General features: G+C 36.1%; 2 protein-coding genes across 4 annotated transcripts in view; both read right to left on the reverse strand.

The window, feature by feature from the left end:
* LOC122402979 (low-density lipoprotein receptor-related protein 2) overlaps positions 1-7,651 on the reverse strand; it is a 44,136-nt gene extending 36,485 nt beyond the window's left edge. The window contains exon 1 of the mRNA XM_043406232.1: positions 7,227-7,651. Within this exon, the coding sequence (XP_043262167.1) occupies positions 7,227-7,377 (151 nt within the window). The 5' untranslated portion in view covers positions 7,378-7,651. The remainder of the gene's footprint in view (positions 1-7,226) is intronic.
* Positions 1,442-23,673, reverse strand: LOC122402988 (aftiphilin). Of its 3 annotated transcripts, XR_006259567.1 has the most exons (9): positions 23,469-23,673; positions 22,973-23,089; positions 22,000-22,919; positions 21,729-21,941; positions 21,526-21,672; positions 21,377-21,437; positions 19,174-19,296; positions 16,439-18,894; positions 1,442-1,452 (listed from the first exon to the last, which is right to left on the reverse strand). XR_006259567.1 is itself a non-coding variant. In XM_043406243.1 (8 exons), exons 2-8 carry the CDS (start codon positions 23,073-23,075, stop codon positions 18,401-18,403), a joined length of 2,061 nt encoding a protein of 686 aa, XP_043262178.1. In that variant the 5' UTR covers positions 23,076-23,089; positions 23,469-23,673; the 3' UTR covers positions 16,112-18,400. The 3 variants fall into 3 exon arrangements, 2 of the variants coding, with proteins under 2 accessions (XP_043262178.1, XP_043262179.1); XM_043406243.1 differs by lacking the exon at positions 1,442-1,452 and having other exon boundaries at positions 16,112-18,894; XM_043406244.1 differs by lacking the exons at positions 1,442-1,452; positions 19,174-19,296 and having other exon boundaries at positions 16,112-18,894.
* Positions 23,674-24,501: the final 828 nt, after the last annotated feature.

The following is a 24,501-nucleotide window of genomic DNA, read 5'->3' on the forward strand; positions in this document are numbered from 1 at the left end:
CGCGTTTTGAAACCAAAGAATAATATGAAAACGTATAAATGAATGAACAATTGTGTAAATATATATATTTGTATAGAGACGGTATGTACAGTAAAAATCCCAGGGATCCCATTGATTCGTTCATGGGTCGATCGCGTGGGAAACTACAACTTTCACCCATGGGACTATAAGAGAGCTCGAATGGCGCGAATCTAGCGGTTCTGGATTGCCGTTTACTGAATTGCAACACTTAATGTCAGCTCGCTGGTAAACTTTAACCAGTTCATTTTCTCTTTGACGATTTACTTTGCCATTACTTCATCTTATTCCAGCCTTAACTCGTTCTACCATCCAGCCATTCCGCCATACAATTATTTTCCAATCCAAATACGTCTAAAACACCGAACAGAAAATCTACGAAATTTTTAGCGAAATCTGACCCACCAATCGGCCGTGGCGGCAGTTTTTTTTCGAAAGATCGACGCGGGGTGGCGCTTCGAACGACATTGTGCAAGGTGGGGCGTAAGAAGGGGAACGTACATAGAAAGAAATAAGTAAATACAAAGTGAGATAAATAGAGGGAAAATAAGAAAGAAAGGTTTACAGAAGACAGAAGGAGAATGTAGAGAATCGGGAAGGCATGGTCCCGCTATCCAGTCGGCCGCTAGGCCGAGGTCAATGAACCTCGGCCCGCCTACCGACTTTACCTGCCAGCCTCGAACCTGCCAACCAGGCTGACTTGCTCGACTCGAAGCCTATCGGCCAGGATATATTTCGCCTACGACAGTTTCCCTAGACGACATTTTCGCGCCCAAGCTACGGCCAACAACCGTTCGTTTCAAACAGAATCGCTCGCTTTAACGTCAGGACTTCTTCAACATACGTTTTACACCTTTTGAAATTATTTAAATATTCATTCAGCTTTTTTTCTTATCAATACGTTCACTGCCAGATCAGAACCGTGTAATATTCTGCAAAAGTAAAATTTTTATTTTAAACCATTGTAAGATACTTAACCTAAAATTTGTTTCAGTACTTATTTCTCGAACAAATTCTATTCATATTTATTTCCCTCAACGACTTAACTTGGGAATTAATTTTTCTAGTGTCATAATGGTAAATCCTGTCACCCATATATGGGTGACGTGGCAGAGAAACGTGAAAGATTCTTGTTAAATATACAATTTAAATACTTTTACGTGGCTCGTACAATTTTTAAAATGTGAAAAAACTGACCAAATTAAGAGATCATTGTCACTGAGTTCTAAAAACAAGTTTAGAAAAGTTTATGAAAACGATAAGTATTGGTCCACGAGATTCTCACGAGATGTCTCGTCGGTCAAGGAGTTGAATAGCAAATCGAATTTACATTTTTACTTGGAGTTTTGAGCATGATTTTCACTCGCGTCCGATTATGTCAGACGAATTTTTAAAAAGTGACGAAACTAACCAAACTTACTAAGAAATCGTATTCTGTCACCGCGTTCTAAAACCAAGTTTAGGAAAGTTTATAGAAACGATAAATATTGGTCCACGAGATTCTCACGAGATGTCTCGTCGGTCAAGGGGTTGAATAGCAAATCGAACCTACATTTTTACTTGGAGTTTCGAGCATAATTTTCACTCGCGTCCGATTCTGATTAACTAGATCAACTTTGTTCCTTGGAGGTTCCACTGAAACTGTTGAACTTGATCCATAGCGGCGATTGCAAACCTTTCACGAGTTCAGAGAGTCCGCCGACCGTGAACCGGAGGCTCGTAAAAACGTTTGAAGTAAATAGGATCGTGTTACGGTTATGCGTGTGCCGTGTATAACGCTCGTGTGGCAACGTCTCCAACCGGCCAAAGTTTAAATCTCGTTCGAGAGAACCTAATCTCGATATTCTCACTCTTGAACACTAATGAACAATTATGAACATGTGCAGGGTGTTCGGCCACCCCTGGGAAAAATTTTAATGGGGGATTCTAGAGGCCAAAAAAGACGAAAATCAAGAATACCAATTTGTTGATGGAGGCTTTGTTAAAAAGTTATTAACTTTTAAAGTTCCGCCCATACTGAATTTTTTTCTCGAAAATGCAGAGGATTTCGGGGGTATGTCTATTCACCAAAAATGAATGTAACTGACCCCCGCAATAGAAAATAATTTTTCCAGAACGATTTGAAATTTCTTTTTTTTCGTCGAAAAATTTATGCGCCTAATTAGATTTTCGGTAGGGAATTTTTTTCTCGAAAGTGCGTACGAATTCGGGGGTATGTGTAATGATAAACAATGATTGTAATTGACCCCCGCAACCAAAAATAATTTTTTTTAAACGATTTGTAAAATTTTTTTTTTCTCCAAAAAGTTTCAGCATCTACCCGATTTTTTTTCACGAAAGTGGATAGGATTTCGGAGGTATGTGTATTCACCAAAAATGATTGTAATTGACCTCCGCAACCAAAAATAATTTTTTTAGAACGATTTGTTAAAATTTTTTTTCTCGAAAAAGTTTCAGCATCTACCCGATTTTTTTTCACGAAAGTGGATAGGATTTCGGAGGTATGTGTATTCACCAAAAATGATTGTAATTGACCCCCGTAACCGAAAATAATTTCTCCAGAACGATTTGAAATTTTTTAATTTAATTGTTAATAACTTTTTAACGTAGCCTCAGTCAAGAAACTGATATTGTTTATTTTCGTCTTATTTTGATATAGTTTAGTTTCTCAATTTACAGATAAAAATTGGTCGTTCCAATAAATCTTTTGTACAACCACCCGTTCCCTAAGCTATCCTCGTAAAAAAAGCCTAAGCAAATGAAATACATATGTGTATAGATACATGTGCGAGCTTCGTTTTTTCTTCGAGGTCAAAGGAAACGACATTTCCTGAATACGCAAGAGGATAGCGGTACACGGATAGAAAATCATTAAACTCGCCATCGTCCAAGACACTCGTAAACCATTATCGATCATCGAACATCTTAATTTAAATTTGAACAGAAAAAGTAACAATTTTTGTTTAACGAATTCGATAACTATCGTTGCACAGAATTTAGATCACCATTGTGATCGACAAGTATCGTAAGCTGGCCGAGATAACAGGTACAGTTATTAGTACGAGAAACAGAGAAGTGGGTCGATGAAACCCAAGGATCGCGTTCGAGAGATGCTTGCGAGTTTGCAAAGCTCTGATTCCTTCTTTCTTCGTTCAAAGACGGAGAAAGTTCCCCTCCCTTTGTCCGCGAAGAAATCACAGTTCGCTGCGGAGGTACGCAAGTCACAATTTTAACGGACTGCCCAAGATTTCATGAAATCGTTTTCTCAATTACCATTCTCTCCTCGCGATTTGTTAGGTTAATTGAAACTTTGAAAATCCTGGCTAAAAGTTTTTAGTTCTTTCAATGATTTTAGGATTGGAAAATTTCTTGAAAGACTAGAAGGAACTTTGGGTATGAGAATCCTCGAGAATTCGGAGCATTCTCATGTTTACTACGAGTTCGAAAAACCGGTTTTCCTCTCTCAATAAAACTCCGGACCTGTGGATGGAACATTAGACGCGCCATCGCACTATCGATCGTATTAATCATTCGACTTCTTCAAGCTGCAATTGGGTAAAACGTAATTTAATCGACGAAACGTCATTTATCAACTTTTTCACGAATTGTTAAGCACAGTTAACCTAACAAACACTACATCTCAAACGTCACTTGGCTGTTTTTCGGTTTAATACATTTAAAAAGATGGCGTCACAAGAAATTTATATTCAATTTAAGGTATTTAACCGTTCGTTGATAATTCTTTGAAAAAAATTTTGCTGGTAAAGAAGGTTTCGCGATATTTTCGGATAATTATTTTCTATGAAGAATTACTAAAGGATGTTTGCTTGGGCAATAATAGTAATGTTTATGAAGTTGCGATGGCGGTCGAGACATGTTTTCTCAAGTCCCTAATCCGTTTGAAGGAGAAGTGACGAAGGCTCGGAAGATTGTGGCGGCAAACGAAATAAACACAGAAGAATTCGCGTGGCCACGCAATCTTTGCGAGAACCGGTTTCACTTGTATCGTTTGTGTGTAGCAAGCCGATCGAAACTTTTCGAGAACCCGAAAGATGGTGCTTGCTCGTTCGTGAAAACTCTTTCCTCGTTTCTATGCGATTGTTTGTCCTCGATGCTTTCTCACGGAGCTCGAGAAACGAAAGTATGTGTATACGTGTTTCATTTCCTGACGGGTGCAAACCTATCGACAATTACACGACTACTGATATTATCTCTAGTTTCGTCACACAAAAAAAAAAAACACACGTTATAATTTAATCGACACTTTTACAAGACTTCTCATTGAGAAACGATTACAATTCTAATTTTAAGGATACAGAGTTTTTAACAACTATTTAACACCAAATAATAATATTCTGCAAAAGTAAAATTTTTATTTTAGACCATTGTAAATTACATAACCTAAAATTTTTTTCGGTACTTAATTTTCGTAACTTTGTTAGAATTCACAAACTCTATGCAAATTCATTTCCCTCGACGTCTTAACTTGAGAATTAATTTTTCTAGTATTACAATGGTAAGTCCTGTCACCCATACGTGACGTGGCAGTCAAAGTGTTAAATCTTAGGGATTAGGATCTTATTACGTGAAATGGAAGTCGCGCGGTAACGGGGTAACGGTAAATTCAACTCGATTCGTTAGTTAGCTGCATTCTCGAGCAAGGAGGGATTTTTAAAAAGTCGGACAGTCGAGGAAAAGCACGCTATAAGTCGCTCGACTAGCGCGCGCGCGCACGTGTGTGTGTGTGTGGGGGGAGAAAGCAGCTATAGTGATGCTTCGATACAAAAACGACCGCAATCTCGACTAGCTAGTATGCAACACCAGAATTAGATCGCGAATAGCATAATCCAACCGTTAACCATTCCTTGGGATTTTCACTTACAGATGAATATATATTTAATATACAATTATATATATATCTATTAATCTTGAAATCGATACACATCGATTAAAATATATTACGAGTCTGAAAATATATAATTATTTATAGATTTATCGAATATATAATTCACAATTAATATATAATAAATTTTATATATTTCAATTAATATTTTATTTGAGCTTTCAAATTTTAAATTGGGTCGATGATTGTAAGTTAATTAGAAATAAATAAATATCTATATACATATAAAGGGTGTTCAGCCAACCCTGGGAAAAATTTTAATGGGGGATTCTAGAGGCCAAAATAAGACGAAAATCGAGAATAGCAATTTGTTGATGGAGGCTTCGTTAAAAAGTATTAACAATTAAATTCAAAAATTTCAAATCGGTCTGGAAAAATTACTTTCGGTTGCGGGGTTCAATTACAATCATTTTTGGTGAATACACTTACCCCCGAAATCCCACCCATTTTCCAGAAAAAAATTGGAGAAGATGTGAAATCTTTCGACGGAAAAAAATTTTATTCAAATCGTTCTAAAAAAATTATTTTCGGTTGCAGGGACCTATCACAATCATCTTTGGTCATTACACATACCCCCGAAATCCTACCCACTTTCTAGAAAAAAATTCGAGAAGGTGTAAAGTTTTGCGACGGAAAAAAAAAATTTCAAATCGTTTTGGAAAAATTATTTTCGGTTGCAGTGGTCAATTACAATAATATTTGGTGAATAGACATATCCCCGAAATCCTGCGTATTTTCAAGAAAAAAATTCAATACGGGCGGGACTTTAAACGTTAATAACTTTTTAACGAAACCTCCATGAACAAATTGGTATTCTTGATTTTCGTCCTATTTTGGCCTCTAGAATCTCCCATTAAAATTTTCCTCAGGGGTGGTCGAATACCCTGTATATTTATTTATTTATTTATTTATAATTAACTTACAATCATCGACCCAATTTAAGAAAGCTCAAATAAAATGTAAAAAAAAAATTAATCATGCTCGTAACTTGCCTACGTTACCGCGAGCTCTGCATAAAATACTATTTTATCAATAAATGGGAAATATATAAAAAAAAGTTAGAGATTTTTTTGCACGATTATAGTTGTGCGTGATACCGTGTGGGGGATACGTGTCAAAAACTTAGAAAGAATCGTCGCCTGAACGCTCTCATTAGATTACACGTACGATCGATATTCAATCATACTTGGATCGCACACAAGTATCCTCGTGTGAAACAAGTCTTACCGACCATGTTCAGTTAAATGCTATCTTCATTAATTAATAGTAAAGATATTGGTAAGTTATTTCATTTGTTAGAGAAATTCTTTAAAATAGTATTATAATCCATGGGCTAATTAATACAGTTTTAAAACTGTATTAAGAAATACTATATTTTCTTACGTGTACCAAGAACACTGATTAAGAATTTCTTTTTTCAGATTCAACCAAAGATTTTTGTGGATGAATAAAGCAACAATTTATGTAGCTTTGAACTGGGGAGTACCGCAATGACCTTGGAAAGGATCACACAAGTAACATCGTCTCGATTGCATCATAGTATAATCTACAGTAAACTCCTAACTTTGATTATCAACAGTGAAAGTTGAGCCTTACAAGAAAGAACGGTTACAATTTCTAATAAGAATAAGGTGAAACTTTAAGAAGCTATACAAAAATAATTGAATCAAAATATGTACAAAAGTACATACGAATGGGGGGGATTCAATTGCCTCTTGTTCACCTAAGTAAACGGATCTCCATTTATCCAGGGGAACAAAGGCGAGTGAGAGTGTAAGCGTCCTGACTTTATAGAATCGGTATTAGTTGACACGTATTGTAAGGCTAAAAACTCATCGAATTAAAAAGTTTTCCTCGGAAATGAAGGCTCAACAATCGCTGTTAAAATTGTATCACATGTTACAATTAAAATCTGGCTTTTCTTTTAATTCAAATTGTTACATCAATCCAATTTAATACAAGTTCCTAGGAAATAATATTTTCGAATTCTCTAACCTAAAATATGGAAACTTGTGAAATTTACAGGGTCCATAAATCTAATGTTAATAAGTGTATCGCGTGTCTTCAAAAAATTAGCAAAAAAACCATTTTTTTTTAAGTGGAATGAGCTTACATCGAAGTATTAGTCGATGCAGGTCGAAACTTGTTCAAACGCCTCAAAGACTCATCTCGAATGTTTACTTTTGTGTGATAAGAAAGTACTATGCCTTGCTCAGAAAAAGTCCACTGAGAACAACGTATGTAGTACGTTGTTCTCGTGACAGCAGACTTCTTCTGATACCTATAATGAAAAAAGAACACATACCGAGCCTGATGGCGGCAACCTGTACGAAGGCGAGGATCAACGGAAGTCCGGCGAGGACCGTGCACAGTCTCGTTCCGAAACTATTCCCGGAAGCGAGTTCATCACCAAGGAGGAGCGTGCGTGGCCGGCGTGGCCCCGCAGCCACTGCCATCGCACCGTCCTTCTCACTACACACTGCTTAACACTGCAATTTTTCTCTCCACTGTTCTGCCGGCACGGATTCCCCAAACCTTTTGACCGGATCTCAACGATACACTCTGTAACACGGCGATAGATACGATCGACACGCGAAATTTGTCCGTGAACGGTGTTGGGGTGGACACGAAAAGAAAAATGAAACCGAGGACGAGAAAAAAGAACGCGCCAGGGCGATTTTTCCAAACAAATCAGTCCATGGCTCGCGCGTACAAAATTCACGCGGCCGCGGTCAGCGAACGACTGACTCCGTCGCGCGCAGTCTTCTCTCGCGCAGGGTTACGCCTGGGAATATCACTGCGCATGCGCATAATCCTATGGACCACGTGTGACGAGTCCTGTAAGTACCTGTAATGGCATTTCGAGACTGGATACAGTAACGGACAAAATCATTGCCCATTAAAACGGGGTATTCCGATTTCTTTTTAATATTCTATACATGAATAAAAACACTAAAATACCGAAACTTTAACTTTCAAGTGCCGTCATTAATGAATATACTTTTCCCCCCGTTTCTTTCACATTAACAGGACGGTTGAAACGATGTCGGCTACGGAAACACTTTTTTTCAATGGAACTTGTTCTAATGAACTCTAGCTGATAGAATTTCCATTATTTTTATTTGCAAAAAATACTATGTGAACGCGTGTAAATATAAACGTATGTGTGAGATTCCAATATAAAACAATGTACGGTTTAAAAAGAAAAAGTCACAAAGAAAATTTTGAAAACGTGTATCTAGGATAGAATACCTCTTTAATACAAGAATATTTAGATAATCCATGCTTTGTACTTCGAATTTTGCCCTAATTAAACATAAATCCTTACATTTCCGAATCAAAGGTCAAGAAAACATATACAGGGTGTTCGGCCACCTCTAGCAAAAATTTTAATGAGCGATAGTAGAGGCCAAAATAAGACGAAAATCAAGAATACCAATTTGTTGATGGAAGCTTCGTTAAAAAGTTATTAACGTTTAAAGTGCCGCCATTACTGAATTTTTTTCTCGAAAATGCGCAAGATTTCGGGGGTATGTCTATTCACCAAAAATGACTGTAATTGAACCCTACAACGGAAAATAATTTTTCCACAACGATTTGCAATTTTTTAATTTTCTCGAATAATTTCACACCTTCTCTATTTTTTTTCTCGAAAGTGGGCAGGATTTCGTGGGTATGTCTAATGACAAAAACTGATTGTAATTGACCTCCGCAACCGAAAATAATTTTTCCACAACGATTTGCAATTTTTTTTCTCCGTTGAAAAATTTAGCCACCTAATTGGATTTTCAGTAAGGAATTTTTTTCTCGAAAGTGCGTACGATTTTGGAGGTATGTGTAATGATAAAAAATGATTGTAATTGATCCCCGCAACCGAAAATAATTTTTTTAGAACGATTTGAAAAATTTTTTTTCGTCGAAAAATTTCAGCACCTACTCGATTTTTTTTCTCGAAAGTAAATAGGATTTCGGAGGTATGTGTACTCACCAAAAATGATTGCAGTTGACCCCCGCAACCGAAAATAATTTTTCCAGAACGATTTGAAATTTTTGAATTTAATTGTTAATAACTTTTTAACGAAGCTTCCATCAACAAATTAGTATTCTTGATTTTCGTCTTATTTTGGCCTCTACTATCGCTCATTAAAATTTTTGCTAAAGGTGGCCGAACACCCTGTACGTATAATAATCTGTATCCTTATTTCTCTTGAATTTGCAATTGGTGGATTGCAACAAGCTTTTAATATTTCAGCGAATTATTTATTATAATGTCACTTTTTTGTTTACCCAATCGACAAATTTAAGTTGTTTAGTAATTTCAAGATCTTTTGGAATACTTTTGTTTCGTTTTCTTAATACAGGGTGTTCGGCCACCCCTGGGAAAAATTTTAATGGCGGATACTAGAGGCCAAAATAAGACGAAAATCAAGAATACCAATTTGTTGATGGAGGCTACGTTAAAAAGTTATTAACGTTTAAAGTTCCGCCCGTACTGAATTTTTTTCTCGAAAATGCGCAAGATTTCGGGGGTATGTCTATTCACCAAAAATGATTGTAATTAACTCCCGTAACCGAAAATAATTTTTCCAAACCGATTTGAAGTTTTTTTTTCCGTCGAAAAATTTCACACCTTCTCGAATTTTTTTCTAGAAAGTGGGTAGGATTTCGCGGGTATGTCTATTCACCAAAAATGATTGTAATTAACCCCCGCAACCGAAAATAATTTTTCCAGAACGATTTGAAATTGTTTTTTTTCATCGAAAAATTTAGGCACCTAATTAGATTTTTGGTAAAAAATTTTTTTCTCGAAACTGCGTAGGATTTCGGAGGTATGTGTGATGATAAAAAATGATTGTAATTGACCCCCGCAACCAAAAATAATTTTTTTAGTACGATTTGTAAAATTTTTTTTTCACCAAAAAGTTTCAGCATCTACCCGATTTTTTTTCACTAAAGTGGATAGGATTTCGGAGGTATGTGTATTCACCAAAAATGATTGTAATTGATCCCCGCAACCGAAAACAATTTTTCCAGAACGATTTCAAATTTTTTAATTTAATTGTTAATAACTTTTTAACGGAGCGTCAAACGAAAAATTGATATTCTTGATTTTCATCTTATTTTGGTCTCTAGAATCCCCCATTAAAATTTTTCCCAGGGGTGGCCGAACACCCTGTATATCTGACACTATTCTGCAGACATTCGACCATAAATACGTAGCTCGTTTTCTACCTGTTCGTGGAAACATACTCGCCGGAAATGAACGTAAACAAAATAAACTTACCTGACCCGTGGAACATGGTCCCTTCGAAGCTTTCATGGCTCCTTCTGCCATCCTAACAGACATGAAATCTTTCCGACTTTCATTTGCATTTCCTCAAATTCCTTCTATACACGATGCCGGTAAACAAAATTATTTCGAAATTCTGCCGCAGAATTTACAAATTTTTGATAAAATTTTGGTAAATTAAAAAACTATTTTTAAAAATAATTTTCCAAACAGAAAGCCAAGAAACAGAGAAACTATTCCAATATTGGTAAAACTAATTCGAACACAAGGAAAAGAGAATTTCTGTACCCTAAATTTTCCGTTGTATCTTCGTTAACTGCCTTCATTTTGTTGGAGACAAGCCTCTTATTTACTATAAGATATCTGTTGTCTATTCTACGTGACAGCATATCTCGACCAAACAGTACAAACCTGTAAAACATCTTGGTCAACGTTGTGCGCTAATGTTAAAGGTTCAACCTCAAATTTTTGTAGTTACTAAGGGATGAGTAACTCTCTTCATACTCCTCTTCATAGATATTGTTCATTTTTAAATATGCTATAAAGGACAATATTTTAAATAAATATTTCATTCGAAAAAATCAGTCAGATTTAGTTTTTAAGATATTTGCAAAAAACTATTGTTATCACTAGATTGAATTCTGTCTATACGTACATACAGGTTTGGGTTAGGTCTGGGTTAGGTTCTTGGTTCCCGTGACTTCCCCTAGATTTTGGGCGCAGGCGGTCACCGTGGTGTTTTAGTCGGTAGGAGTCCGGCACTACCCCGGCTCCCCCCCCAGGGAGCTGGGGGGTCCATGAGGAATTCACCACGATAAAAGGTCTGGGTTAGGTCTGTATGCGGACGTAGTAGCGCATCTGCGTCAATGGACGATCGCCGTTGCATCCTCCGTTTCTATGAAGTCGTAGTGGCCGGCAACCAACATACATATACATATGACAACAAGTGATTGGAAAAGTACAACTTAACTGATTTAAATGATTTTCAGTTTGTGCCGCTGCCTTTGATGCGGGTAGCAACTCGGAGAATTTCGTAGAACGGAAAAGGAAAGGAGCTTAGCTTTTCTGTCTTAGACGACTGGGATATGGGGAAGTTGGGATATAGAGTACAGCTTCGCAAAAAATAACTCATAAGTTGATACACTGCTATTGTTGAGCGTACAAAGATATAAACTGACGTTCCATACGATATAATGACGATAAAAAAGTGCAGAGGGCATGAATGATAGTTTAAAGAATTATATATACATATATGATTAATTGTTTACTGCTTGTTTAGTGCGTAATAAGAACCTCTTCTTTATGCATTCACTGATAGTATTTTATGGCGTTAATACCTATTTAGAGTCAAATGATATATCTCATGCTTGATCGACAGAACTTCCCTGGTCATATGATATGCATATGCATATGATTGCAGTGTGAGAAAGAAAGAAAGAAATAACGTGTAGTTGATCATATATGTTGTTTGCCAAAAAATATCGCCCCAAGAAAGACATCGACCGCACGTCATATCTGATATGACCGCGACCCGATGTTTTTCGCAACACATATTGTATAATATTGAAATACGCAAAATTGTAAGAGGAAAACATACTATGTGATATATCAATGGATTCAGAAAAGAAATTGTGTTCTTTTTTGTTATTATGTAAATTGTGATTTCTTTTAAAATAATGTTATAAACAAATTTTTTGTTATAAACAAATTATTTTTTTACAAAATTGATGACCAGCATTTGTATGTACATAAAAAACCATGAAACTTTTCCTTGAGAAGTTTTCTTCTATCTATGATAATTTTTCAGATAGTCTATTGTAGCTGAAACTTTAGGGGGTCGTTTCACCCTCTAAATATGAAAACGGGCCGATATAGAAGAATACGTATATCTTATTTTTCGGTCCTTTAAAACATATACAAAATTCAGAACAATCGGAGGCGGACACCTAAAAAACCTTAAGACATATACAGGGTGTTCGGCCATCCCTGGGAAAAATTTTAATGGGGGATTCTAGAGGCCAAAATAAGACAAAAATCAAGAATATCAATTTTTCGTTTGACGCTCCGTTAAAAAGTTATTAACAATTAAATTAAAAAATTTCAAATCGTTCTGGAAAAATTATTTTCGGTTACGGTGTTCAATTACAATCATTTTTTATGAATACACATACCTCCGAAATCCTATCCACTTTAGTGAAAAAAAATCGGGTAGACGCTGAAACTTTTTGGTGAAAAAAAAATTTTACAAATCGTACTAAAAAAATTATTTTTGGTTGCGGGGGTCAATTACAATCATTTTTTATCATTACACATGCCCCCGAAATCCTACGCAGTTTCGAGAAAAAAATTCTGTATGGGCGGAACTTTAAACGTCAATAACTTTTTAACGAAGCTTCCATCAACAAATTGGTATTCTTGATTTTCGTCTTATTTTGGCCTCTAGAATCCCTCATTAAAATTTTTCCCACGGGTGGCTGAGACACCCTGTATATCCCTGCACCGCAGGGCCCAGGGTTTCAAAGTTGCACAAGAGGTCTACAGGTGTTTACGCCTTGTACAAGAGTCAAATTCCGTTATTCTTCATAGTTGAGTTCGACGTGAATTGAACGTAAATGAATAAACTCTTATAATACAAAAGGAGCATTACATGACCATCCGGATTCCAACACGGGCAATTAACTTGGGATAGACGTGGGTCGACAAAGACTCATCCTCGAAGATAAGGGAGACCTTTGAGATGGCTGATAATTCTGCGTTACAACCCCTGGCAGTTTGGTGAATAAACTGTTTATGAGATTTCCGAACCATTTATTTTATTAGATTTAGAAACCTATATTTCCAATTGACATGAAATTTGAAGGAATTAGAGAGGAGGGAGAACCGGGTCTCTACTGTATTATTTTAAATTCCCTTGATCTGCATTCCTTTTAAAAAATCACTAAAATGCAGATTTACGATTCTTTCTTGTAACAGTTTGTAAAGTAGAAATACTTTTACAATTTATTTCCAATGTCAAAAATGATCGAATCGGTAATTTTATCACGTATACGCGCATATGCAACGGCTATAGCATTGCTCAAGGCGATAAAAAAGAAAAACAGTTGATTCAGCAAATAATTGACTTGCCATTGCGTAAATGAAATACACGTAAAAGCTTGCACAGTGAATCGATTAATTGATATTAAAATTTGGGAGTCTACATGTTACTTAAATGCAGAAAGAATTGTTAGAGATCATGTTGGTATTTATTACAGTATCGTTTGGAGAAAAAATGAAAGATACCGGTTGCACGGTACCACGACGCGCCGTCGCGGAGAAGGTTTTGTGAATCATTTGAATTCTTCGTAAGCGGTGGACAATTTAGAAAAATTTATTCCCGCCGGGAACAGCGCAGCGTCTTCGCGACGCGTGTGTTCTTTCACCTGTTATTTCACTGTTCATTGGTTGCGTAGCTCACGGGTGCAAAACTTCACAATAAAGGTCTTCTCCCCCTCCATCTTGTTCGTCAGTGCGCATGGGCACACCGGAGTGGTGACCTTGTGGCATTTGGTACCTGGCCGTACCAGTCGGTGCGCGACTCCGACTGACGTATAGCGATGCCTACGATCGCTAACTATTCACGCGAACTCTTGACGATTAATAAATAGAAATTTAATATTTGTTCATTTAGTTTAATTAAATATTCCAATATTATTAATAAATTTCCATCCATCTCAATCCTACGATTGCAAAGAAAAACGCCATATATTTTCTATCTCAAAAGTTACTCGAATATAATTACTTCTTCTTTCAAGCGATCTTACCTTTGATAAATCTGAATTTTTTTTAAAAATTTTCTGCAATTTTTACTTTCTAATTTAAGCATATACAAAGAAAAATCAATCAGTTAAATAATCGTCCAACGAAGACTGGCCGAGCTTGTTGACGAGACTCCTTGACAACGAATTTTCAATTAGCTCGATCAATCCTTCTTCGATATTTATAGTATATTGAAATATAAAAATTACACAAAATTTTAATTTTAAGGTAAACAAATTTATTAATCGTCCAAGTAATATAAATCCCAGTCATAATATTAATGATAATGTAACATTAATTATAGCCTTTAAAATCTTCAATATAACCTAAAATTTATTGTTCAAATGAAGTTTAAAAAGTAGCTTAAATCTATTTGTACTTACACGACGAGCCGTATGTTTCGATATATTCTTCTTAGATTTTTAACGTTTTAGGTTCTTTCGCCAACTATTCACACAAATTTAATATTTATTCAATTAATTCCATCAAATATTATTAATAAATTTCGTACCATATTTCCATGCATCCCAATTCTGTGATAGTAAAGAAAACCGGCATATATTTTCACTCTAGAAATATTACTCGAATATATATAATTCTTCTTTCTAGCAATCTATCCTTTAATAAATTTAATAGTGAAATTTCTGTGTAATTTTCACTTTCCAATACTATTTGTAAGAGATAACTTATCGATCATGGCAACGTCGATAACTTAAGATACATACGTTGATAAGTCAGTAATCTGCTTCTTCTTGCATTTCTCGAAGCGTCCATCACCGGTGGTCGTAACTGCGACACATTCTAGAATGTTTATCATAAATAAACCCTAATACTTTTGAAGATTCGAATAACACTAATATCGTCGAAATTACTGTAAAATGGTAAACATGTAATATTAACACTATCGTCTAAAAAATATGTATTTTCATAGTCAAGCGTGGTTTTCCTTATTTACTGACAAAATATTAAAAAATTTTTCAGTTTTAACAAAGACTTTCCATTTTGATAATTTCTAAAATAATGTTCTACAAAATCTTGTTCAACTAACATATTATTATACTTTGAACTTGAAAACACCGCTTCTATTTACTTCCAATTTACAACACGAGTTAGAAGAAAAATAAAAGTCCAAGCATAAACTTTTTTTTGTACTACTCAGTTTTATAAACAAAGTCATAATTTACAAATACTACTTGCAAAGAAGATATTCATTCGTAACAAAAGCATTCTGCGATCAAAATTAATTCAAGAAAATGATTTATCCCTTTCTGAACATTCACAGTGTGATAACGCTTCAGGATTGCTATTTTAAACGGTCGTTATAAAGTGTTCGTCACTATAATCTGTGTCTCTTACAATTTAATTCAAACTAATCACTTTTACCAGTTGTATTACATTTTAAATCAATGTAATTTGAACAAACTATACTTGAAAGCCATTATTTATCCAGAATACACTGAAAAATTCCAATCAATGATATAGTTATGCCCTGTACAATGCTATTTACAGCAAAATATACATATTAATAAACAAAATTAAATAGTATATATTTGAAAAATTACTTGTAATTGAATCGTACGTCAAGGAGTTAAGATTTCAAATAAAAATTACAATGTATGCATATACTCATAAATAATATGTATTACATTAGAATGTTCTCCGTAATCGTCCACACTTTCTCTCAAGTTTTCAATTCAACAAATTCCTTCTAACAAACCAGCTTGGAAACATTATTCTATAATAAACTCTAAACTAAAAAGATTATCAAATATTGTACCAATGGTTTCTATTTCCAAGTCTTTCACCAAATTCTGAATACTCGAACGGTATCTACAGTTCCGCTTTACAATTATTCTTTTAAGTTTGCACTACATTTATTACAATTCTCTTTGAATGCAACGCTAATGTTAAATCTATTGTATTCAACATTACTTGCATCTGTGGCGCGGCCAGAGAGCGCAAACACACAATTTCTGATGATGTAAATGAGACTAACTATTATTATTCGCTGCGCACACAAGTTACAATAGTAATAGTATAATAGTACTCTGGGAATGATCACCATTTCACACTTTTCCTAAGTTTTCTGTACAACGATGCAGAATTAATGCGACAACTGGCATTCGAACCTCCTACATATTTTAAAATCCATCTAAAGGTTTTAAATTTTTAATAAGACTAGTTTTCATTAGAAATTCTATAAAATAACTGGTATACTGGATAGAATATTTATAATTCGAACAAATGTCAAATTGGATGTATCAATGGAACGATATGAAAACGTTTTACTGATATGAATTGGTCTTCATGTGCAAAATTAATTGTTTATTACTGTAATAAAAGTAAAGTTGCAAATTAACCCCTTGCACTACGCTGAAATTCGAAGGAAACCGAGCCTAACCTATATGCCCGAATGATCGGGAAAGAACCCGAATCGAGAATCCCGAATATCGGAACTCGAAACACGATATGTCGATCGACGAAATATCGATATTTACGAGTTCGACTCGTGGTATTCATGTTTGGCCCGAAATGTCGATTACGAGTCAGACTCGTGTTATTTACGTTTGACATAAAATTAAACAACAAGCCTGACTCGTGATATTCAAGTTTAGCCTAAAATTTTTATCAGGAGTCAAACTCGTAAAAATAGTGCAAGGGTTTAAAATTTATAATGCTTGCATTGGACATTTACGAACAAAAGAAATTTTTTTAGACTCTGTTTCCAATTATTTTAATACTAGCAACTTGTAACGATGGCTTGTTTCACATATTTACATATCTTCTGGCTGCACCACTGTTTCGCGCTTGTCCACGGAATAGAGTCTGAAAATATGACTGGTGAAACGCAAACTCACTTGTACTAAATATTCGTTACGAGCTATGTAAACTATAAATTGGTCCACATATTTTGATTACAGATAGCTTACGCAAAGAAATTAAAAGAAAGGAGAATGTTGAAATATGCCCATTTTTGGTATCGCTTGGAAATGATTTATAAAGTTGTTAAAAACGATGATCAAACTCAGCTATATTTTGCTTCATCACCTTCTTATAAATTCTAAATTAAGCTTTGAAATCGAGCAAACTTTTTTGCTAATAAATCTAAGTAAAGAAAACAGTGACAGGTTTACAAGATATCGGTATAACATTTTCTTAGCAATGCTTGCAGTTACGATAACTGAAATCATAGATTATTTTTCACAAGAAAGAAACTTTTAACATTGTAGTATTAAACGACGGAATATTATGACTCTATTTCGTGAACAAAACCTCTTGTGCAAACTGAAAGAAAATTAACTTCGTAGAGCAGCGTTTCTCAAACTTCGATTTTGCGCAGATTATTTCAATGAAGAATATTAACAAAGTATAATTAAATTAGTGAATTTTAATACATTTTAAAAGTATTTTCTAAGGAATATTGTATTAGTTTTCGAATTTCCAATTTAAACTGTTTTCTAGAGTGTCGTCCTTCCATGAGAAGGCACAGTTTTCGACCATACCTGTGAGTCAGCGGACTGCAACAGGAGTGGGAATGTAAACACGCTATGCCTTCTTTTCATGGAAGTATGGTACTACATTCACATTCAAGAAAAACTTTGTTACTGCAAACGAGAAATACAATAAGATTTGGTATTTTGTACTATTCTGGACAGAAGCGAGAAACTAACAGAAAATTTTTATTGTTCCAAACGTTTAGGCTTTCGATCACCAGTATCTTAGTTAAAGAGATAGAAAATGGTGTAATTAGAGTAACTCTATGAGGCAAATAGTTTTTTTCATTCTCTGGTAGTGCGTTCTACGAGTAAAATGCCACAATGAAGCGTATACGAATGCTTCGTTAAGATATTTTAATAGATACAAATATTTCCTTCATATTGATACAGAACAAAACGAATTAGTAACGTTCGTATTAAATGACATAAACGTAGATATCTTTAAATAAAAAAAACAAATATCAAGAAAGCATTTATAAATTTTTACTTGAAGAATACACTGTACGTTGTAATTCTTCTTGAAAAAATTTGCAAAATATTGGAACGCTACTAATTATAATAAATGCCAAACAATTATGGACTTTTAATCGTAATACATTGTGCTGTACAATATAGTTCTTTGAGAAACGCTGTTTACAGGCAATATTGTCACGAGAATCTTCCTTTCTCGAGAAAAATCCTACCTTAATGCACATGGTGCAGAATATTTTACTTTATCGAATACTTCAGCAGTTCTGTGTGTTGAAAGGGGAGGAAGCTGGGTCGGTCCAAGCGCGGGTTTGAAAGGTTTAACGGAACGTCTTTTCTCCTTCGTTTCTACTGCACGTCGATGCATCCACTAGATCTATCCAGGGATATCCAGACCTTCCAAACTCGCGCTCAGACCGACGTTACTCAGCCAGGCATCTTGCGACTCGCGACTCCCAGTTCACAAGCGATTTGCTTGTGTTCACGATCCATTAACAGAGTCCTGGCGCTCAAGAAAGAGAGATCCGGAAGTCTATTGAGTACTCGCGTGGTTTCCGGTTGGATCTGCATCACACGACCAAATCTGTCCACCACCACGTGCTCTGCGGACCTCTTGTTCGTTGACTTTCCACGATAAACATCCGCTAAACTTGATTTCTCACTCGACACAAACTGTTTTTCAGTTTGTATGAAGGATTTCTCTATTGGAACGCTTCTCTGGACACTGTTTCTAATTTTGTGGCCTGAGTCGGGTTCCGTCTTTCTTTTCCATTCCACCACACGTGGTCCTGGCAACGGTTCTATCATTTTCGAAGGCTGCAAGCGTTTCTGCGTCTTCAAGGCTTCATTTTCCAGAGACTCGGTCTCTGCTTTCGACACTGAACTGCTCCGTTCTCGATTGACGCTCACTTCTGAGGTATCTGTTACACGTCGAAGAAATGTTTTTAATACTGACTCTGAAGTTCGTAGAGTACAGTATCGTCCTTCCACAAGAAGAAGGCACAGCGTGTTTACATCTCCACTTCTGTTGCAGTCCGCTGACTCACAGGTAACAGCCAATCAGTGGACAGCAACAGGAATGGGGATGTAAACACGTTGTGCCTTCTTCTCGTGGAAGGACGATACTTGTAGCGAAAAGATTTGAATGCTTTTGAAAACTTCTAATCTACTGTTACGGATATACCAAGCAAAACACTTACGATTAGGATTCCTGGCGCTACTTGGTCGACGATAGGATTCAGAGTTGACGGAACTGTGGGACGTTAACAGGGGATCGAAGGGACACAGAAAGTCCAGAGGTAGAAGAGCGGATAACCCACCACCTAGATCGCAGGGTTCGTCAAACATTTACCCAGTTATTAGTACACTTTGTGCACAAGCTTCTCAACGTTTTGAACTTTCAAGTAGAAATAAAAGATAAATAGTTGTAAAATTTGGAAACGTGCGATAAATGTTGGCTTTTATAGAAGTTTTGTTAAAGTTAGTTTTATGTTAAATCTAACGCAGATGAGAAAGCAATTTTCCAGGATGTTGAAGTTTATTTTTTAATTGAAAAAAGTCCCACAAATCAGTAATAAATCAAACTATTATTGTTATTGTATTTTGTGTTTATCACTATCGATGCTCTAGTTACACAGAACTTTTATAAAGTTTGTTCTTTATTGTACGATTTGTTTGCATTCCAGTTTAAAAGTCTGAAACGTTGAAAAATTGAGACGTTGCTATAGCTATGCACGACACTACAGGAACAAATTAATGGAAATATTGTCGAAGCAAAAGAATTGATAAAGAGCGGTAAAATTTACAGTATACAGGGTGTTCCACGCAACTGGAACAGGCTATACCTCCTAAACGGTTGGGAATAGGAAAATATGTTGTAAGTCAAAGTTAAATGGTATCAGACGATGCATAATATGCAACTAATTTTATGCACTTTTGTAATGCTACCCTTAACCTAACTTCGGCTCTTCCTACCAAGGTGACGAAAACACGTAGCGTTAACTGGTGGGAGGATTGGTCAAGCCAATGCTCAAAGTCGTCACCTTGGCAGGATGTTTCTTCAGGATGGGTCAGCAAACGATCACACACGAGTAGTAAATAATTACCGATGGAAATCTTAATCTTACAGTGACTACTATTAGCAGTCGCAAAACATTGTAAGGCAGCACAAACATTGTAAAGCAACACAAACATTGTAAAGCAACACAAACATTGTAATGGATTCGAAGAACTTTTATCTTCGATAACTGCCTAACGAATAAGTTTAGGGCATAAGTATGTTAGTACTTTTATGTAGAAGTCCACATTTCTTTAACGGAACATTGACTGGTTGAAGGCACCTAAACTTTCTGGAATCCGATCTACCAGTCCTCTTCCACGATTCAGAGATTCCTCTAAGTGTATGGCAAAACATAAGGTACTTACAACAAGACGGTGCTCCAGTACACAATTCACAGATAGTTGCCAGACATTTAAATAAAACTTATGCAGCGAAATGGATCAGTACACAAGGGCCGATCTTATGGTCAGTGCGATCACCAGATCTCACACCCCTCGACTTTTTTTTTATGGGGATCTCTAAAAGATAGGGTGTATTCGCACCCCATTACTAATCTTGAGGAGCTCCAACAATGCATTCAGCAAGAAATATCCAAAATTACGGAAAGAGACCTCAGGAACGTATTAAGTAACATCAAGAAACGGATGGAAAGATGCTTAGACTGCAATGGAGGACTGTTCGAACACTTGTTATAATGTAAGTACTCTGGAACGCTTGCTGAGAGACCGAAATAATTCAGAGAACTTTTATCTTCGATAACTTCCTAACAAATAAGTTTAGGGCATAAGTATGTACTTTTATGTAGATTACAAGAAACTACATCGACTGGTGCATACAAAAATATAGATTTCCATTTAAAAAAAAGGTGCAGTTGCATTTTTCTGATACACCAATGCACAAAAGTGCATAAAATTAGTTGCATATTACATATCATCTGATACCATTTAACTTTGACTTTTAACATATTTTTCTATTCCCAACCGTTTAGGAGGTATAGCCTGTTCCAGTTGCGTGGGACACCCTGTACATGTATAAATATTCACAATTTTTTATCATCTCAACCCTTTTGCATAGAATAAAACAAATATTATAAGTATGTAAAAACTAAACATTTCTCGAAATACTTTCAAAACTACAATATTAAAAAGGGAATATTCTTTGTACACTCGATAAAAAGTATTTTCCATTTTAAAAACTCCCAAGAAACAAAATTCTTTCCAATTCCCTAAAAGCTATAGCATCAATAAGAATTCTTTTGTATTGACAAAATATTGTGAAAAGAAGCATTAATGATACAGAAATGAAGTAGCAATACGAACATAAAAGTTGTGTTTAATACTTACTAGCTTCTAAAGGGTTAACAAGCCCAGAACTATTCCAATCGAATTGCGCAGCAGGTACTTCCTAATGGAGTTTCATTATCATAAATTACAAATGAAGTTCAATCTCCTTTTCTTCTAACAACAAAACATCGATTAACAAAAACGCTCACCTCCATCTGGATCGAACTCTGCGCCCAGTTAGAATTAATTGTAGCTGTAGGTTGAACATCTGTGGTGGCTTTGATGGGTTCCAGGGGAGTGAAGCCAAGGTTCGCAGCGAATCTAGGTACATTAGGGTTCCACCTAGGCCCGAACAACTGAAAACAACTGCAACTATTAGTAATTAATCCTAACACAAACTGATTTTACTCACTATGTTACGAGAGTCGATGCCAAGGGAATTCAAGAGCATATTGTTGCTCGTGCTGTTCGCCCACTGATACGTCAAAGCATTTGTTTCTTCCACACTTTTGACACTCTGCCAAACCCCATCTGTCTGACTTATCAGCGACTGGACTTGGATTTCGCATCGCTCCAAATTGTTTGGAAACAGCGTTGCAATTATATCTTCTATCTTGTTGGCAGCCTAGAGATAATTTTTATGATGCAAAATTGAAATCTGTAGAATTAATTAGTGAACTTACATTCTTATTTTCTATTCGAGATATCGACTCCTTCAGACTGAAACTTTCTGCCGCTGGCTGCTCGAAATCACTGAAGTCACCAAAGTCATCGTCTCTCTCAGGTAATTTCGCTACGTCAATCTTTTCCAACTGGCCCTGATCAGAGAAGTTCGTGAAATCCCCAAAGTCGTCATCTTCTATTGCTTCGTTTTTGTTTTTGCTAGTTCCGGCTGAAGAATCTTGAAACTCTGAACAAAAAGGCTTGGAGTCGCTGGACTCTGTTGCTGGCGAGCACAATGGAAAATTACTTCCGACATCAACATTTTCACTCTCAGGCTCTATTTTTGCTTGATCAACAAACTCGTCCCTCGTATTCTCATTGATGGATTCAGTATCCACATACTCGCCAACCTCCAATTGCAACACACTTTTCACTTCAGAATTTGCGTTTTCTACTTTACACATGGAATTAAAATCATTGGAAGTTTCTTCGGTATCTTGAAGCTCCAAGTAACTGGTTTTTGGTGCTTCCGTACTCGATATCCAGTTCTCTGACTCAAACTGTTCGTAATCGTAGAAATTTTGGTTCAGAGGTTGTACTGTGTCTGGACCTACGGTCGGATCCCCTAAGTCAAGACTTACAGGTTCTATTTGGTCCAAATTATTGGGCAAAGCTTCTAATTTATTTTCCACAAAACTATTTTCTATGTTGTTAGTGTTTTCCCCATCGTTCGTGCACTTGACTTCTGTTTTAAGTTTAATTTCACCTATAACATTTTCTGTTCTTTCCAGGATTAAAAGATCTTCTGGACTGGGTGCTTTCGATACCAAACTAGTCTGAGAGCCCTTTGTTTCTGGAATTCCATTTACTTTTGGAGACGCTACAGGTGTCTGAACAGGCGTGACAAGTTTGTGCGGTGAATCCGACGACACAGACAGTCCTGAAATGTAATGGTTTAGGTTTTCAAATAATTGATGGATAAATGGTTATTACCATCTAAGCCTCCAGTTGTGAAATCGCCAAATTCATCTTCCTCGGAGTCCCCAAAATTGTCCAGTGGAGGTGGCGTAGAGCTCACCAATGGTGGAAATGCCATCCTTCGCCTACTTTCTGTACATAAGTTAGTTTCAAAACTATGTTTATATCTTTTATGTTTTTTGTTGAAACTTAGTTTACAACTTAAGGAAATTTCTCTGTGTACTAAAAACCTCCCTATGCTCGGAATAACAAATTAAAATTGAAATTCAGTTATAAAAATTGCCAATTTCTCCAACGAAACTAATAAAGAAACAATTGAGAATTCTATTTCTGAAAAGAACGAGGTACATATGTCAAATATTTATAGGTTATGTACGTGTCAATAATAACCAACGAAAATATTTAATAAAAAGACAGACGTGGCGATGGAAATTGATGTGATTGGTAGAATTCTTCGCTCGGAGAATGAAAACTATGTTTAAATATTCGAAACATGGATTGAGTGACTTACATGGAATACCTGTTGAAGTTATTTTATCTATTTGTCATCGTTTCAGATTTTGTTCAACGACACAATCTTCGTCAATGACAATTGCAACTTGTTAGAACCACAAGGTTCACTGGCACGAATCACAAGACCGTCAATCGTGCCACCTGCAGTGACGTCAGAAGGAGCCCTCGGTGCACCGGGAACTCCTCATTCCACTTCCGTACACTATGCCACATCACGCGTAAGTGAGCTCGTAAAGTTTCGGAGAGTCGAGAAAGACAAACTGACACCTAACCAAACTAACCCACTTTCTCGATTCACCGAAGCTGCCCGAAGTGAGCGCGGATGCACTTCGGACCAGTGATGGACATCGTGGGAATTTTGGTCATGCGCACTGAAATTTTCCCTCGTGGGATTCCTCTCTGCGCATGCGTAAGCTAACGTCACAACTACCTGTCGTCCGCTACCATAGATGTATCTTTAGCGCAAAAAAGGTGCATGTAAGGGGCCCGTTGGGAATTCCAACATTTTATTAGCAGACACCTCATTTAGTTTAATATTAGCTTAAGGGGTAAGATTACTGTAAAAATCTGAAATAAAGCGTTTTCTTGCGATTTTTTTTTGGATGGATGGAAAAGTAAGAATGTTATTAACCATGTCGTTAAGCGTGTAAAAAAAATATTTATTCAAAAATAGTAGTTAGAGAAATACGTATTGGATCTTCGATAAGTTGATTTTAACATTATTTATTGACAAATGATTGCTCCATGTTTTGTAGAAAATTGAACTTTCTACTTCAAATGCTCGCCTTAAATACTCTACTTAAATTTTGTTCCTTACTGGGATCCAACGGTACCCTAAATTCTAGTTACGTATACGGCAGTGATCATGCGCACTGGAGCGCATGACCAAAATTCCCACGAATGTCCCTCACTGCGTCTGTGGTGAAAGGTCTACTCGTATACCTTGTCTGTGATTATACCACCATTTACGACAAAACGCCCAAGTTTATCGAGAAATAGTTTGCTCCCTCAAAAACTAGATAGCGCCCCAA

Source organism: Colletes gigas, unplaced genomic scaffold (genome assembly GCF_013123115.1).
Source record: "Colletes gigas isolate AHSC1104 unplaced genomic scaffold, ASM1312311v1 Colletes_gigas_Sc00043, whole genome shotgun sequence".
NCBI classification, from domain to species: domain Eukaryota; kingdom Metazoa; phylum Arthropoda; class Insecta; order Hymenoptera; family Colletidae; genus Colletes; species Colletes gigas.